Raw genomic sequence first — 16239 nt, 5'->3', positions numbered from 1 at the left:
TGACTTGTAGTGTGACCAGCTCTGTATACCTGCAAACCACATAGGCCTCTGCCTTATGGATGTGCAACAGAGATTCTAGCCACTGCTCAAGTTTCAAAACCTGAAGCTCAATCTTGTGCAGCCAGTGACATTTTGTGCAGACGTGTCTGCCTAGGACACAAGGTATATTCACAACTTGGCTCAGCTGACCTGCCATCCCATAACTCTAAAACACTGTTGGCTACTCTTATGGTAAATTAAAAAAAACTCCACCTACATTTGCTCAATTTTCATTCAGTCTACTTTATTATTTTGTTTTGACGTGATTTAACTTTGCTTCCCTTTTGGTGCTGCTCCTTACTGAAATCCCAAGTAGCAGCTACATATTTCTAAATTATACATTGTTCTAGCTTTAAACAATTTAACTCTGTCCTCAACAGCAACTTCTCGGCAATGATACACCTACATTTTTCCTATGATGTTACTCTTGGTTTTCGGTTCACAATCAGACCAGCTGCCCAATCGCCCCAAGTAGAGGTGTCTCCTGCAGGTCCAGCTGTCTCCTTTCTAAGAATGTGAACCAGACTAAATCTGGATAGCAGATTTGCTTCCCTAAAGAACATCAATGAACTCGTTTTTTTATGAATACCAAGTATTTTCATTGTTACCACTATTAGACAATTATATTTCATATTCTCTCTAATTAAATTGAAATCTGATAATGTGCCACATAAAAGATTATTGCACAAAGTTTGGGAGAAGATTTGTAGCTCGGGTGCTCGTTGTTGTGGTTCTGTTCGCCGAGCTGGGAGTTTGTGTTGCAAACATTTCGTCCCCTGTCTAGGTGACATCCTCAGTGCTTGGGAGCCTCCTGTGAAGCGCTTCTGTGATGTTTCCTCCGGCATTTATAGTGGCTTGTCTCTGCCGCTTCCAGTTGTCAGTTCATGCTGTCCGCTGCAGTGGCCGGTATATTGGGTCAGGGTCGATGTGTTTGTTGATAGAATCTGTAGATGAATTCAGGAATTCCCTGGCTGTTCTCTGTTTGGCTTGCCCTATAATAGTAGTGTTGTCCCAGTCAAATTCATGTTGCTTGTCATCTATGTGTGTGGCTACTAAGGATAGCTGGTCGTGTCGTTTCATGGCTAGTTGGTTTTCATGGATGCGGGTCGTTAGCTGCCTTCCTGTTTGTCCTATGTAGTGTTTTGTGCAGTCCTTGCACGGGATTTTGTACACTACATTGGTTACACACGCAGATGACAAGCAACATGAATTCAACTGGGACAACACTACTATTTATAGGGCAAGCCAACCAGAGAACAGCCAGGGAATTCCTAGAGGCATGGCACTCATCCACAGATTCTATCAACAAACACATCGACCTGGACCCAATATACCGCCCACTGCAGCGGACAGCAAGAACTGACAACCGGAAGCGGCAGAGACAAGCCACTATAAATGCCAGAGGAAACATCACAGAAACGCTTCACAGGAGGTTCCCAAGCACTGAGGATGTCACCTAGACAGGAGACGAAACGTTTGCAACACAAACTCCCAGCTCGGCGAACAGAACCACAACAACGATTATTGCACAAGGCAAGAGCTCATAGTTTTGGAGTGATATATTGGCAGATGGAGAATAATATGGGAAAATATGACGCTGTTCACTTAAACAATAAAATTTTAAAAAAAGATTATTTAAACGGAGATAATCCTCATAATGCTACAATACAAAGAGATATAGGTGTCCTTAAACATGAATCACAAAAGGTTAGCATAGAGAAATAACAAGTAATGAGGAAGACAAATGGAACTGAAGCCTTTTTATTGCAGTAGGGAAGTCTTACTTCAAGAATAGAGAGCTTTTGGGGCAATTGCACCTGAAATAATACTCTGCACAGATTTGGTCTTTTTCATTAAGGAGGGCAATACTTGCTTTGGAAGCTATTCAGGGAAGATTTACCAGGCTGATTCCTGAGTTAAAAGATGTTATTTAATAAGGAAAGGTTGAGAAGATTGGACATGTCCTCACTGGAGTTCAGAAAAATGGGAGGTGATCTTATTCATTTGTCTGCCAGACCACACAGAGGTAGGGTCTATCCAGTAGAGATTAGAGAAGGTAATTGCATTCTTAAAAGAACAAGAAAAAAATAACAAATAATTTGGTTCATCTTCCTCCAGCATTTCTTTTAGAATGTCTTACCAGCCACTTCAGCTTCAGGGAGAACAAAGTACTGAAAAGAAACACGGTCCATATTAGGGGACAGACAATTAGGCCAAGCCAGAAGATCTGAGCTTCTGCTTCAGTCGATGATGCTCTATTTTTAGGGGTAGTCTGTGAAGAAACAGAAGAGTTTAGTATATTGACTATTGTTTCTCATCCCAAATTTAAAAATGACAGAATGAATACCTGAGGGAGGCAAAGAGACAGAGAAGGAGCATATACAGAAATGGAAAAGAGGAGAGGAGAGCCAAGGAGAGGGAAGAAGAAATGGACAGCATGGGTTTGGAGAGATCAAGCACAAGGAAGTGAAGAAAGATCAAGCAAGAGGGATGAGAGAGCAGGGTGGGGTCAAGTGACATTAACAGACTATCCCAAGGCGAGGGTTGACATGAAAAGAGATATCAAGAATGTGTAGTAAGATGGAGATGCCCGAAACGTCGAATTTCCTGTTCCTTGGATGCTGCCTGACCTGCTGCGCTTTTCCAGCAACACATTTTCAGCTCTAATAAGATGGAGAGAAAGGGCTCGGTTGATCATGGGTGGGTGGTACGAGAGATCACAATGCATACTTGCTAAGCCCATTGGGTTTCTTCAGAAAATAATTCAAAGGAGAAAAGACTAGGGATAGTTCTTTTTACAAGGTAAAAACAATGACTGCAGATGCTGGAAACCAAATTCTGGATCAGTGGTGCTGGAAGAGCACAGCAGTTCAGGCAGCATCCAACGAGCAGCAAAATCGACATTTCGGGCAAAAGCTCTTCATCAGGAATAAAGGCAGAGAGACTGAAGCGTGGAGAGATAAGCTTGGGGGGGTTGGGAGTTGGGAGAGAGTAGCATAGAGTACAATGGGTGAGTGGGAGAGGAGATGAAGGTGATAGGTCAGGGAGGAAAGGGTGGAGTGGATAGGTGGAAAAGGAGCTAGGCAGGTCGGACAAGTCCGGACAAGTCCGGACAAGTCATGGTGACAGTGCTGAGCTGGAGGTTTGAAACTAGGATGAGGTGGGGGAAGGGGAAACGATGAAACTGTTGAAGTCCACATTGATGCCCTGGGGTTGAAGTGTTCTGAGGCGGAAGATGAGGCGTTCTTCCTCCAGGCGTCTGGTGGTGAGGGAGCGGTGGTGAAGGAGGCCCAGGACCTCCATGTCCTCGGCAGAGTGGGAGGGGGAGTTGAACTGTTGGGCCACGGGGTGGTGTGGTTGATTGGTGCGGGTGTCTCGGAGATGTTCCCTAAAGCGCTCTGCTAGGAGGCGTCCAGTCTCCCCAATGTAGAGGAGACCGCATCGAGAGCAACGGATACAATAAATGATATTAGTGGATGTGCAGGTAAAACTTTGATGGATGTGGAAGGCTCCTTTTTACTTATAATGATTCTCTTCTATGCAAGAAAACGACAGCACCATCATCTTTTCATAAAGCATCAATTTTATTGCTGACAAAGAGATCCTTGAATAGAACCTAATTTTCAATTTGGCTAGAGTTAATTACCTGGCGTGCCAGAGAATAGCACAATTGTAAATGTACTGGGCTGGGATTTCACATTATCCTGTAATTCTTTGAATCCTTACTTACACAATAGGATTATGATGAAGCTATATACCTTTTTGGCTTCAAAAAGCCAGTGGCTTTTTCCATCTTCATCAATCTGGTTCCACCAGCGTAAACCAACCAAGAGCCTTCCAGTTATATTCTACAGAAACAACACATTATAAATTCACAGAAACTCATCCCTTTTTTCATTATGATCCCTTAATCTTACATGGAGGAGCAGCCAGAAGGATTCGTTCAGTTAGTAATGCAGGAAAAGGGTTTGTATCTATAAACAGTAAATGTATTTAGAAATTATTTGTTCACTCCCACAAGTAGCTCTGTATCTGGCAGTTGGCAGAGAAACATTAACTTAATTCAAGTAACTTGTAGTCTAGTGAATAATTCTACAGGTTTTCCATACTGGCCATGAGGTTCCAGGCTTAACTTTATTAAGTTGCACAACAACAATCAAAATATTAACACACTGATAACAGCAGAGAAACAATTTTATTTTCAAAACACAAAGTAATATTAAATATTTTAAAGCAGTAGTTTCCATTAGGTTGTATAATTTGTTCAGTATATTTTAGCATTAACTTAACCATATCAGTGCAAAAACAGTGCAAATACCAACAAATTTACAGGTACAAGTTACACACAAATTGAGCTTCTGCAATCTTTTGCACTAGTTTAAAAACATTTGCTAAAAGCCAGCTCTGTCAAACGTAAGATCAGATGAATCACTATTGCGCGTTTCCATTAATTGCATTCGGCTGTTGAAGTTCAAGGAGGCTCTTAAAATTCAGTTTCTATTTCGGCTCGAGAGAACCATTGCACGTTTTCTCGTTCATCGCATGTGACTGTCACTGGCCATTGCCCATTCCTAATTGCCCTGGAAAAAGTGGTGCTGAGCTGCTTTCTTGAACGGTCACCAAAGATTAGATAAGACAGATTTTTAATTAGTAAAGGGTTGAAAGTGGGCAGGGAAGTCAAGTTGAGGCCAAGATAAGATCAGCCATGATTGTATCAAAATGGCGGAGTAGGTTCAAGGGACTGAACTATTTACTCCTGCTCCTACTTCTTAGTTGTGGTCCATGCAGTGTCAGCCTGGTGGCTGACTTGGAGGGGAATTTAGTTAGTGGTGTACCAATACATCTGCTGCTCTCAACCTTCTAGATTGTCAAAGTCATGGATCTGAATGATGCTATTAAAGGAGCCTTGGGGAGCTTCTGCAGTGCACCTTGTAAATGTTACACACTCCTGCCAAAGTGTGTTGATGGTGAAGATGATGCATGACTAAGGTGGTGGAATAAATGTCCAATGTCCAAGGATGGGATGTTAATCAAGCAGGATACTTTGTCCTACACAATGTTGAGCTTGAGCATTATCAGAGCTGCCAGGTGCCCATCCTGGCCAATGACAAGTATTCCACCACACTCCTCACATGAGCTGTGGACGATGTACACGGTCTGGGGAGTCAGGAGGTGAGTTATTAGTCACAGAATTCCTAGATGCTGACCTGTTCTTGTAGCCATTAAAGACTAAGATGAGCAGGAAATTCTTCAAAGCATGATGCATTCTCAAATCTGAGGGGGTTGTGGAAGTTTCAGTATTGAATATATTCAAGACAAAGATCCATAGATTTCTGGAAACTAATGACATCACAGTGTACTCTTGGGAAAATGGTGTCGAGGTAGATAGATGATCAGCCATGATCTAGAATGGCAGAGCAGCTTGAAAAGTTAAATGGCTAATTCCTGCTCCTATGAGCCTGTTCTATGATTCAGCGAGATCATGGCTGATCTGTGATGCAAATTCGGGTATTCCACCTTTGCTACACACCTCTTAATAGTATGTTTACAAAGACTCAGCCATTTATTTTAAAATTAATCACCTGTCCTCATGTATAGAAGTAGAATCCAATTTCAATGCTGTAATGTCTGAAATTTAATTTTTAAACAATGTTTTTGAGTCATAAGCTGCCAACCAGTACAAGTAGAAACTGTTGATCTTAACTGGTCTTGTCAATATCTTGTCGGCTTGGATCAAAATCCCCCCTTAGCTTCCTTTGGGATTTGGAAATTCCAGCACGTCAAAGACTGCAGAAAATTATTCACATTCAGGATATAGGATACCTGAATTGAGGTTTTTGAGATGCAAATTGATCACAGTGGTTTGGAAAGAAATAGGAATAGCACCAGTAAATCATTTAGTCTTTGCAAGTATGAAGGTCAGGAAAACTGGCTACTTCGTCAAGATTTGAGTGGGATATCAAGAGAACAACCAGTTGTGTTTACAGAAGAGATATGCTTAGAGAGATTAGAGTGTGGGCATAAAACTGAAGGATCAAGTCAAGGTAAATGGAAGATTTTGTGGGGGTCACATTTGGGTAAGGCATAAAGATTGCAGTTGAGGCAACCAATTCAACCAAAGTAGATAACCTAGTAATCGTCCTCATTATTCTTTGTGGAATCTTACTGTGCACAAAAAGCTTTCAAGTGTTACATAGGCTCAGCATTTGAAGTATGCAAAGCACTTTAAAAATTTTTGTAGAATTTTGACAAAGTGCATTCTAAGTTTTGTATTTCTTATAGCAAAGATATAAGAAACTTTAAATCCATAGATTCACCAACAGGATAGATTTAAAAGATGTGATTATGGTAAAGTTTTGTGAATTAGAAATAATTACCACAAGTTATCACAAACATATTTGAATTCCGTTATGTTGTCTAGAGGAAATATATAAATAAAAAGTTATTTTTCAAAGAACACAAAACTGCATTTTTCTCCCAATGAATAGTCCATGAGCAAATGGGCAGAACAGGTGGCTCAGTGGTTTGCACTGCTACCCCACAGTGCCAGGGACCCAGATTTGACTCCACTGAACTCCACTGTGTGGAGTTTGCACATTCCCCCTGTGTCTACATGAGTTTCCTCCAGGTGTTCCCATTTCCTTCCACAATCCAAAAGATGTGCAGGTCAGATGAATTTGCCATGCTTAATTGCCCATAGTGTTAGGTGCACTAGTCAGAGATAAATATAGGGTTAGGGAATGGGTCTGGGTGGGTTGCTCTTCAGAGGGTCGGTGTGGAGTTGTTTCCATAATGTAGGGAATCTAATCTAAAGTTATGAGAGAATTATTAGTTTTGAATTAAATATTTGAAAATATGGATTTTTTAAAATTGTTATTAAGGCAAGAATTTTACAATCCATTTGCCCGTTTACTGTATAATTAATAACATGATAAAATTGTTTGTGGGTGCAGTCTATTTTCATCACTGAGTCATGTCATCTACTGCTTAGCCAATAGGTGGTAGGCTTGTTGTACAATGGAGAATTTTTCAGTTTTGCACCTATCAAAAAATATCAGCTTATCGAGGAATAAAAAAAAACTACTAACTGGATAAGTAATAGCAGGCCCCTCACCATGGCAAAAACAAAGTCAGCACAAACAAACTGCCAGTATTTGAACCCAGAAACCAGAGGTCAGTGTTTTCTTCTGTATGGATAATGTTTTGGGTGTGGCTTCTGGCTGCCAAGGAACAGTTGTCCCTGGAATAGTGTTATTACTTACGGAACTTCCTACCAGAAATTAAGGCAGATGTCGAATATTTCAACCCATGTATGGACAGTGAGAGCTAATTATGCAGCAACAATGAGAAAAGATCATCTGGCATATTTTCATGAATGTCATTAGCAGCAAAACTAAGGTAAAGTTACAAAATAAAAGGAACGTCTTGCCTAGCATGCTCAATCACAAAGCCAAGATGACCATATTCCAGTTCAGCAGTACCCATGGTTATAGTCCGTGTCCCCATTGTCCCAAGGGTAGAGTTTTGGAAAGGCAATGCTGGGGGCTCATCTTGGATACCTTTAATTCAAAATATTTCTGACAGAGGCCCCATCACACAAAGAAATAGAGTGGGGAAGGGGAGGGAACACTGGGCTTGTAATCAAAACTGGTGATCCAGAATTTCAGAATAACATTCTGGGGACATGGCAGTTGAATTCAGCATAAATCTGGATTAAAGGATAGTCCAATGGTTACTATACAACCATTGTCAACTGTTACTAATGCCTATCTGGTTCATAAGAGAAAACTATTGCCCTCATCTACTTTGGCATCTATGTTACATGAGCAACATGGTTGACCCTTAACTACCCTCTGTGATGACCTAGCAAGCTACTCAGTTCAAAGCAAAAACTGACCAATTTAGTGATGCCTATATCCCATTAAGAAAAATAAAAATCTCAGCAAGGTACTTTACTGCCGTGTTAGAGTATGTAACTTTACATTTCTCTTTTTGGCTAGTAACAGAGGAATTCTTATTTAAACCAGCTTACCAAAGACCACCACAGCTGCAGTTCACATTTAACATAAGTACATAAGCATGTAGTCATCAGATCCATATTTCTTACCTTTACTGACCAGAAGTCAAAGGACAAGAGGAGCAGTATCATCACAAAACAGGCAACAAAGCTTCTGCTGAACCAGTCACAGAAGAGATAAGTAATGATGGCACTTACACGGAAAAACAGGTGGAAAAATGTTGCTAGTGGATGTCTGAAAAAGGTTCAAGATATTAAAATATTACAGCAGGGATTCAAAGAATAAAGAAATATATTCAAAATGTATTTCTATATTTCAATCTTTGGATATCTATTCCCACAATCATTTAGTATAATAGTGAGGACTATTATTCTAAATTATGTTATGTACTACTTGTTATAATTTATAACATACAAAATTTATGAAGAGTATCTACAATGTTATGATGCAGAGCAAGGTTTTTAATTTTGTTGCCACTTTCCAACCTAAGTATTATAAACATGAATGTAAAAAATGTCCACAATAACTGAACTAAATTAGATAGTACCAGTATCATAGAGCTCATCAGCCAGCGTTGTAGAGAGGAAAGACTAGTTGTTTACATTTTGGTGTCTACATTATCATCAAAATTGAAGAATAATGGAAGAGTCACACAAAACTCCAATAATTATAATAAAAACAGAAATTTTGCAACAGGTTCAGCAGCATTTGTGGAGAAAGAAAATAATTAACGTTTCAGGTAATTTTTTATCAAAATTCTTTCTGTTTGGAATTAGTAACCAAGTGTCTGCAAAATTTCAACATTTCTTATTTTCAATTTGAGTTTTCTCATGTTTGTTGCTTCTTTTAAGTCTCATCAGTTGCTAGATTCTGTATCCACAGTGCTTCGAGATTGTTTGTGTCCATTTTTGTTAAGGAAATGTGAAGTTAGACAAGGAAATAGATGTTTCATAGCTGTTATAAATTTGATACACTACTAGAGCCAAGTTAAAATCAATGAAGTGCTGACAGCAACACTCCCTGGTATATTTTGCTATTACAATATTTCAGCAGTAGCAGATTTTTTTCTGTAAACACTCTTCATTACCCTTTTGAAACAATTAAGTACTGCTCACCTGAAACATTCATTTGAATGGTTAGATGGTGACGAATTTAATAACATTGCAGAGCAAATATAATGATTACGCCTAATAAGGTCCCAGATAAATGCTGATTATCATGGTAAAACTGAAGAAACAGGAGAGTCAGCCAAAATTATTCTGAGCTGGTTAATTACAAGAACAAATGTGATTTGTTTGTCAAGCATATGTTTTGTGCACACAAGTGCAAGGTCATAAGCAACATTGGATCCTCTATTGTTGATGAGACAGTGAAAAGTTTAATGCTTGGTCAAGTACTATATGAGATGATAATAATATAAAATACTTTTGTCTGCTATTTTATTAGTAAATTGATTATTATTCTACAATAGTGCACAAACAATTTTGCAGAAGCCGGTTGTTATGGTAGTGCTGCAGATAACTTTGAGGGGCCAAGTTGCTGTGGTTACACACACTCTCACAGGTTAGGTGTATTCAGAGAAAATTATATTCCATAAGATATAGGAGTGGAAGTAAGGCCATTCGGCCCATCGAGTCCACTCCGCCATTCAATCATGGCTGAGGGACATTTCAACTCCACTTACCCGCATTCTCCCCATAGCCCTTAATTCCTTGTGATATCAAGAATTTATCAATCTCTGCCTTGAAGACATTTAGCGTCTCGGCCTCCACTGCACTCTCTGCGGCAATAAATTCCACAGGTCCACCACTCTCTGGCTGTCCGCATTTCTGTTCTGAATTTACCCCCTCTAATTCTAAGGATGTGTCCACGGGTCCTAGTCTCCTCATCTAACGGAAACAATTTCCTAGCGTCCATCCTTTCCAAGCCATATATTATCTTGTAAGTTTTTATTAGATCTCTCCTTAATCTTCTAAACTCCAATGAATACAATCCCAAGATCTTCAGCCGTTCCTCATATGTTAGACCTACCATTCCAGGTATCATCCATGTGAATCTCCGCTGGACACGCTCCAGTGCCAGTATGTCCTTCCTGAGGTGTGGGGACCAAAACTGGACACACTACTCCAAATGGGGCCTAACCAGAGCTTTATAAAGTCTCAGTAGCACAATAGTGCTTTTATATTCTAACCCTTTTGAGATAAATGACAACATTGCATTCGCTTCCTTAATCACAGACTCAACCTGCATGTTTATCTTTAGAGAATCCTCGACTAGCACTCCCAGATCCCTTTGTACTTTGGCTTTATGAATTTTCTCACCGTTCAGAAAGAAGTCCATGCTTGTATTCTTTTTTTCCCAAAGTGCAAGACCTCGCATTTGCTCACATTGAATTCCATCAGCCATTTCCTGGACCACTCTCCCAAACTGTCTAGATCCTTCTGTAGCCTCCCCATTTCCTCAGTACTACCTGCCTGTCAACCTAACTTCATATCATCGGCAAACTTCGCTAGAATGCCCCCAGTCCCTTCATCCTAAATATTCCTAAATAGGTAGCTGGATTCCAATTGAAGAGAGGCAAAGTGAGCTGCTAGAACTACCTATAAATATTCCAGAGAATACTAGCTTCCTCTTATAAGGGGAAGTAATAGACAGAAGTGACTCAAATCATGAAGAATCACAAGGAACAGTGTACTGATTTTAAAATTGCCATTTTCATTAAGAATATGGTCAAAATTGTTTAAAATGATGAATGCTGATGGCTTGAATTAAAGTAGCACTAAGCCTCAAGGTAATTAATTGAATTAGCACATTCAAGAAGTTTGCTCATGTTCCATAAACTCAGTTGGGAATTCTCCAGATATTGAAAGGACTATTCAAAACTCCTTTAAATAAGAATTATATACAAGGCATACTTTTGCAGATGTTTAAGTCAGTGCTGAACTAACCCATGCAGACCAAGATTGTGCTAATTTACATGATTTCTGTCAGGGTGGCAGTAGGAGCATTAACAAGAGTGTGTGTGAATTATCAGCTAAACTACAGAAAACACTTTTATTTCAAATGTATACTTTATTCATAAAAATATCTATACGTACATGCAAAGATTTTAAATTATATCTGGACAGTCTTTGCAGAGAGAAAAAAAAACACTGGAATGTTCCCATTTCTCAGAGTTTTTTTTTAATAGAATCCCTACAGCGTGGAAGCAGGCCCTTTGGCCCAACAAGTCCACACCGATGCTCCGAAGAGTAACCCCCCCAGACCCATTCCCCTACTATTTTACATTTACACTAACGCACCTAAACTACACATCCTTGGACACTAGGGAATTTAGCATGGCCAATTCACCTAACCTGCGCATCTTTGGACTGTGCAAGGAAACTAGAGCACCCCGTGGAAACCCACACAGGTACGGGGAGAATGTGCAAACTCCACACAGACAGTCACCCGAATTGAACACAGGTTCCTGGCGTTGTGAGGCAACAGTGCTAACCACTGCGCAATCGTGCTGCTCCAAAGTTTCTTTACAGTTGAAAACAAATAGGCATTTCCTACTTATGTATGTAACTATTTATGATCATCTTGAGGCACCAACAGAGGTTGTCAACTGAACAGACCTCCATTACACTTTGGTAGAAAGATCCTAGACAGCAGTCTTTCCCCGAGCTTTAGCACATCCCTCCACAGGTAACCCTGGACCTTGGAATGTGCCAGTCTGTCACATTTGATTGAGGTCAACTCTTTACACTGAAAGGCCAACAAGTTTTAGGCAGACAGAAGAGCGTGTTTCGCTGAATTGATGGTACACCAGGTGAACTCTGTTTGTCACAGTGTGTGTTCTGGGAAAATCCCATAGAGCACAGAGTCCTGTGTCACAAAGTTGCTTGGGACAAATCTTAACAATAATCCCTTGATGGTTGATCAGTGGCCTCTGTTAGATGCAGACGTTAACTTATGGCAACTGTACTATTCAAGATCAGAGACGGTTACAGAGAGTGGTGAACTTGATCCGGACAATCACAAAGGCCAATCTCCCGTCTATCGAATCCATCTACCAGGCCCGCTGGTAGGAAAGGCCGCCAGCACTCTCAAAGATCCATCTCACCCTGGCAATGCTTTTCTACAACCTCTATCATTGGGGAGAAGGTGCAGAAGCCTAAACACACGCATCAGCCGTTTTCAAAACAGTTTCTACCCTACTATTGTTAGAACACTGAATAGACTCACAAAGTCTTAGCATTCACCTGTACCTGTGTCTTCGTTTTTGCTGCTGTTTACCTATTATTTACTTATCTATGCTATTTAACTATGTGATCTGCCTGTATAGCTCGCAAGACAAGGCTTTTCACTGTGCCTCAGTACACAATAAATTCAATTCAATTCAATTCAATTCTGCATTTGCTAACCAAGTGTGAACTACATTTCAAAGATAATTCAATAGTTCCAAAGTGCTCTCTGAGAGAACAAAAAGAGTGTTACAAACTGTTGATGATTTCTGCTTTCTTTGGGTTGGTGATCTCATTTCCTGTGATATCATTTCCTGTTCTTTTTCTCAGGGGGTGGTAGATCGAGTTAGACATATAAATAGAAAGCAGGAAACATCATCAGTGCTTCGCCTGGAGGCCCACTGAAAATGTTACCTAGTAGGGTTATGAAACATCTGGAAATGAACTGTGGGATACAGGTAAAGTAGTGTTACTTCTGAAATTATAATTACTTATACAAAGTAAATGAACTCACATCAGCGTGTAATTGTTTCAGCCAAGAGCTGAGTCAACAAGAATGAAAACGCATAATTGTTTGTTTGTATTAGCTAAAAGTGTATAAAGTCTGGTTGAAGATTTGTAGCTCGGGTGTCCGTTGTTGTGGTTCTGTTCGCCGAGCTGGAAGTTTTTGCTGCAAACGTTTCGTTCCCTGGCTAGGGAACATCATCAGTGCTATTGGAGCCTCCTGTGAAGCACTGCTTTGATGTTTCTTCCGGTATTTATAGTGGTTTGTTCTTGCCGCTTCCGGGTGTCAGTTTCAGCTGTAGTAGTTTGTATGTGGGGTCCAGGTTGATGTGTCTGTTGATGGATGTTCTTGCCGCTTCCGGGTGTCAGTTTCAGCTGTAGTGGTTTGTATATTGGGTCCAGGTCCATGTGTCTGTTAATGGAGTTTGTGGATGAATGCCATGCCTCTAGGAATTCCCTGGCTGTTCTCTGTCTGGCTTGTCCTATGATGGTAGTGTTTTCCCAGTCAAATTCATGTTCCTGGTTGTCTGAGTGTATGGCTACTAGGGATAGCTGGTCGTGTCGTTTTGTGGCTAGCTGATGTTCATGGATGCGGATTGTTAGCTGTCTTCCTGTTTGTCCTATATAGTGTTTTGTGCAGTCCTTGCATGGTATTTTATAAACTACATTAGTTTGGCTTGTGCTGGCTATTGGGTCCTTTGTTCTAGTGAGTTGTTGTCTGAGCGTGGAAGTTGGCTTGTGTGCTGTTATGAGTCCTAAGGGTCGCAGTAGTCTGGCTGTCAGTTCTGAGACGCTCCTGACATATGGTAGTGTGGCTAGTCCTTTTGGTTGTGGCATGTCCTCGTTCCGTGGTCTATCTCTTAGACATCTGGTGATAAAGTTGCGTGGGTATCCATTTTTGGCGAATACCTTGTATAGGTGTTCCTCTTCCTCTTTTCGCAGTTCTGGTGTACTGCAGTGTGTTGTGGCTCTTTTGAATAGTGTCCTGATGCAGCTTCGTTTGTGTGTGTTGGGGTGGTTACTTTCATAGTTTAGGACTTGGTCTGTGTGTGTTGGTTTCCTGTGTACCCTTGTGGTGAATTCTCCGTTGGGTGTTCTCTCTACTAACACGTCTAGGAATGGGAGTTGGCTATCCTTTTCCTCTTCTCTCGTGAATCGTATTCCTGTGAGTGTGGCGTTGATGATTCGGTGTGTTTTTTCTATTTCTGTGTTTTTGATGATTACAAAAGGTGTCATCTACGTATCTGATCCGACACGACCAGCTATCCCTAGTAGCCATACACTCAGGCAACCAGGAACATGAATTTGACTGGGAAAACACTACCATCATAGGACAAGCCAGACAGAGAACAGCCAGGGAATTCCTAGAGGCATGGCATTCATCCACAAACTCCATTAACAGACACATGGACCTGGACCCAATATACAAACCACTACAGCTGAAACTGACACCCGGAAGCGGCAAGAACATCCATCAACAGACACATCAACCTGGACCCCACATACAAACTACTACAGCTGAAACTGACACCCGGAAGCGGCAAGAACAAACCACTATAAATACCGGAAGAAACATCAAAGCAGCGCTTCACAGGAGGCTCCAATAGCACTGATAATGTTCCCTAGCCAGGGAACGAAACGTTTGCAGCAAAAACTTCCAGCTCGGCGAACAGAACCACAACAATAAAAGTGTATGCAAGAAAGAAACAGGACTGCAAAACAATGGTAGATATTACAGGCGAATAGATAAGATGCTGTGAGGAGAGGCAGTTAAGTTAGATACGCCTGTACAAACAATAGGTATAATCATCTGTTTCCCACTTTTACAGAAACACAGGAACAAACCCCAATTAAAAGAGTCTTAAATATCTGTATGAGAGGGGCGGCACGATGAAGGGAGTTGATAATGGTAAAGAAAGGATATGCCTAACAATGATCCACAGCAGGATGAGGTCAAACGGCCTTGTGAGGCCAGAAATAAGCATTTTGTCACAGATCAGGCCGGATAAGGCAAGAGATAAACAGGAGTAATGGGTGCCGTTCTTAGAGAAGTGGAAGATGTAAACAGGGGAGGAGCAATGAAATAAAAAAATAGAAGCCAAATGATATAAATATCGAGTATTTGTTGAATTCGGTGTGTGAGTCCCTTGCCTTGTAGACAGACAGTGGACATCATACCCTCTTGCAAGAGTAAAATAAATGACACTACTGATTCAGATCTTGTCTTGGACTGAAATTATTGAAGTGTATGAGCTTAGTTTCTCATAGAACCTTCCAGCTCAGCAAGCAAACCTACATCCAGAACCTCAACCTGAGCTACAAATCTTCTCAAAACTCTCTATTCTCAACAATTACTTACTTATTGAACTATTCTTCTACCAAATGATAAGGATTTGTAAAAACAATTCAGAAGAATGTTGCAACATTCTGGCTATTTTTGCTCTTACGACAATGGCTGAAAGTTCATTAGGGAATTACCAGTTTAGTTGAACTATTTGCGTCTACCTTACACCTTGCTAATCCAGTCTCCATAACCCCCAATATGAACCAAAATCAAGGTTATTTCCATTGGGAAAGTTTGGTTCCACATCTTTTCATTCATTGTTTTCTCTCATATTTCCACTCAATTTGCTTTACATTCAATTTCAGTGAACTAAAGAACACACCAGGGACTTTTAATTTCTACTTCTCATGAGAAGTTTGGAGATGACAAAACTTAGTTAACCATGAAAGGGAAGGAGGTTAAGATAGTTGGCTACAATACAACACACATTGCGAAATAGCACTGGCTGAGAAAAGATTAAGACATTCACTATTTCATAGCACTCCTGAGGGTTTCATAAAAGGATCTTGCTTAGATGTTCCAATCACCTTGATGTCTCAAGGAATACGAAGACAATACATTTCCCTTCTTAAGCAATAAGTTATGTTTCCTTGACGATTCAGTTGGTCAATAAATGATTCATAAAGGAAAGAACCCATGCTTGACACCTAATCTCAACAAGCTTCAATCAGCTTCAGTGCTTTCTGGACTAATGAGGGAAATACAGGGAGGCTTTGGAAATTATTTTTAACTGCTTGTAAGGACTTCAGCCCAGAAGGAAATTGGATTTCACAAAACAAAGTGCAGAATTCTGTTTCAATGAACAATGTTTCATTTGTGTAATATCAATGACTTAGTCTCAAACATGTTTACAACAAGCCTCTTAATTTGGTCAAAAAAAATTTGAAGAACTTCAGATGCTGAAAATCAGAAACAAAACCTAAAATTCATGGAAAAACTCAGCAGATGTGGTTGTATCTGTGGGGTGTTGGGGGGGGGGGGGGGGGGTGAGGAAAGCAGAGTTCCTTCTTCAAAATTGAATTTAATTAGGAAAACATGGTATATATGCTAAAGGTGCAGTGGTAGGAGCGGGGAGAATTAGACAATAGGTGGAGATGAAACCCAG

The 16239-nt window shown here is 40.4% G+C and overlaps 1 protein-coding gene across 6 annotated transcripts in view; it reads right to left on the bottom strand.

The window, feature by feature from the left end:
• The window catches only part of LOC132825342 (Golgi apparatus membrane protein TVP23 homolog A-like), a 58292-nt gene that overhangs the window by 23981 nt on the left and 18072 nt on the right, over positions 1 to 16239 (bottom strand). For 4 of the 6 annotated variants that reach the window (XM_060840493.1, XM_060840494.1, XM_060840496.1 and 1 more), the window contains exons 3-5: positions 8147 to 8291; positions 3798 to 3887; positions 2180 to 2311 (exon numbers count right to left, since the gene is read on the bottom strand). In XM_060840493.1, coding sequence (XP_060696476.1) covers positions 2180 to 2311; positions 3798 to 3887; positions 8147 to 8291 — 367 coding nt within the window. The remainder of the gene's footprint in view (positions 1 to 2179; positions 2312 to 3797; positions 3888 to 8146; positions 8292 to 16239) is intronic. The other 2 variants (XM_060840497.1, XM_060840498.1) reach the window with 1 other exon arrangement.

Source organism: Hemiscyllium ocellatum, chromosome 20 (assembly GCF_020745735.1).
Source record: "Hemiscyllium ocellatum isolate sHemOce1 chromosome 20, sHemOce1.pat.X.cur, whole genome shotgun sequence".
Taxonomy (NCBI): Eukaryota; Metazoa; Chordata; class Chondrichthyes; order Orectolobiformes; family Hemiscylliidae; genus Hemiscyllium; species Hemiscyllium ocellatum.
The sequence above is the reverse complement of the archived record's forward strand: the minus strand, read 5'-3'. Positions and strand labels throughout refer to the sequence as shown.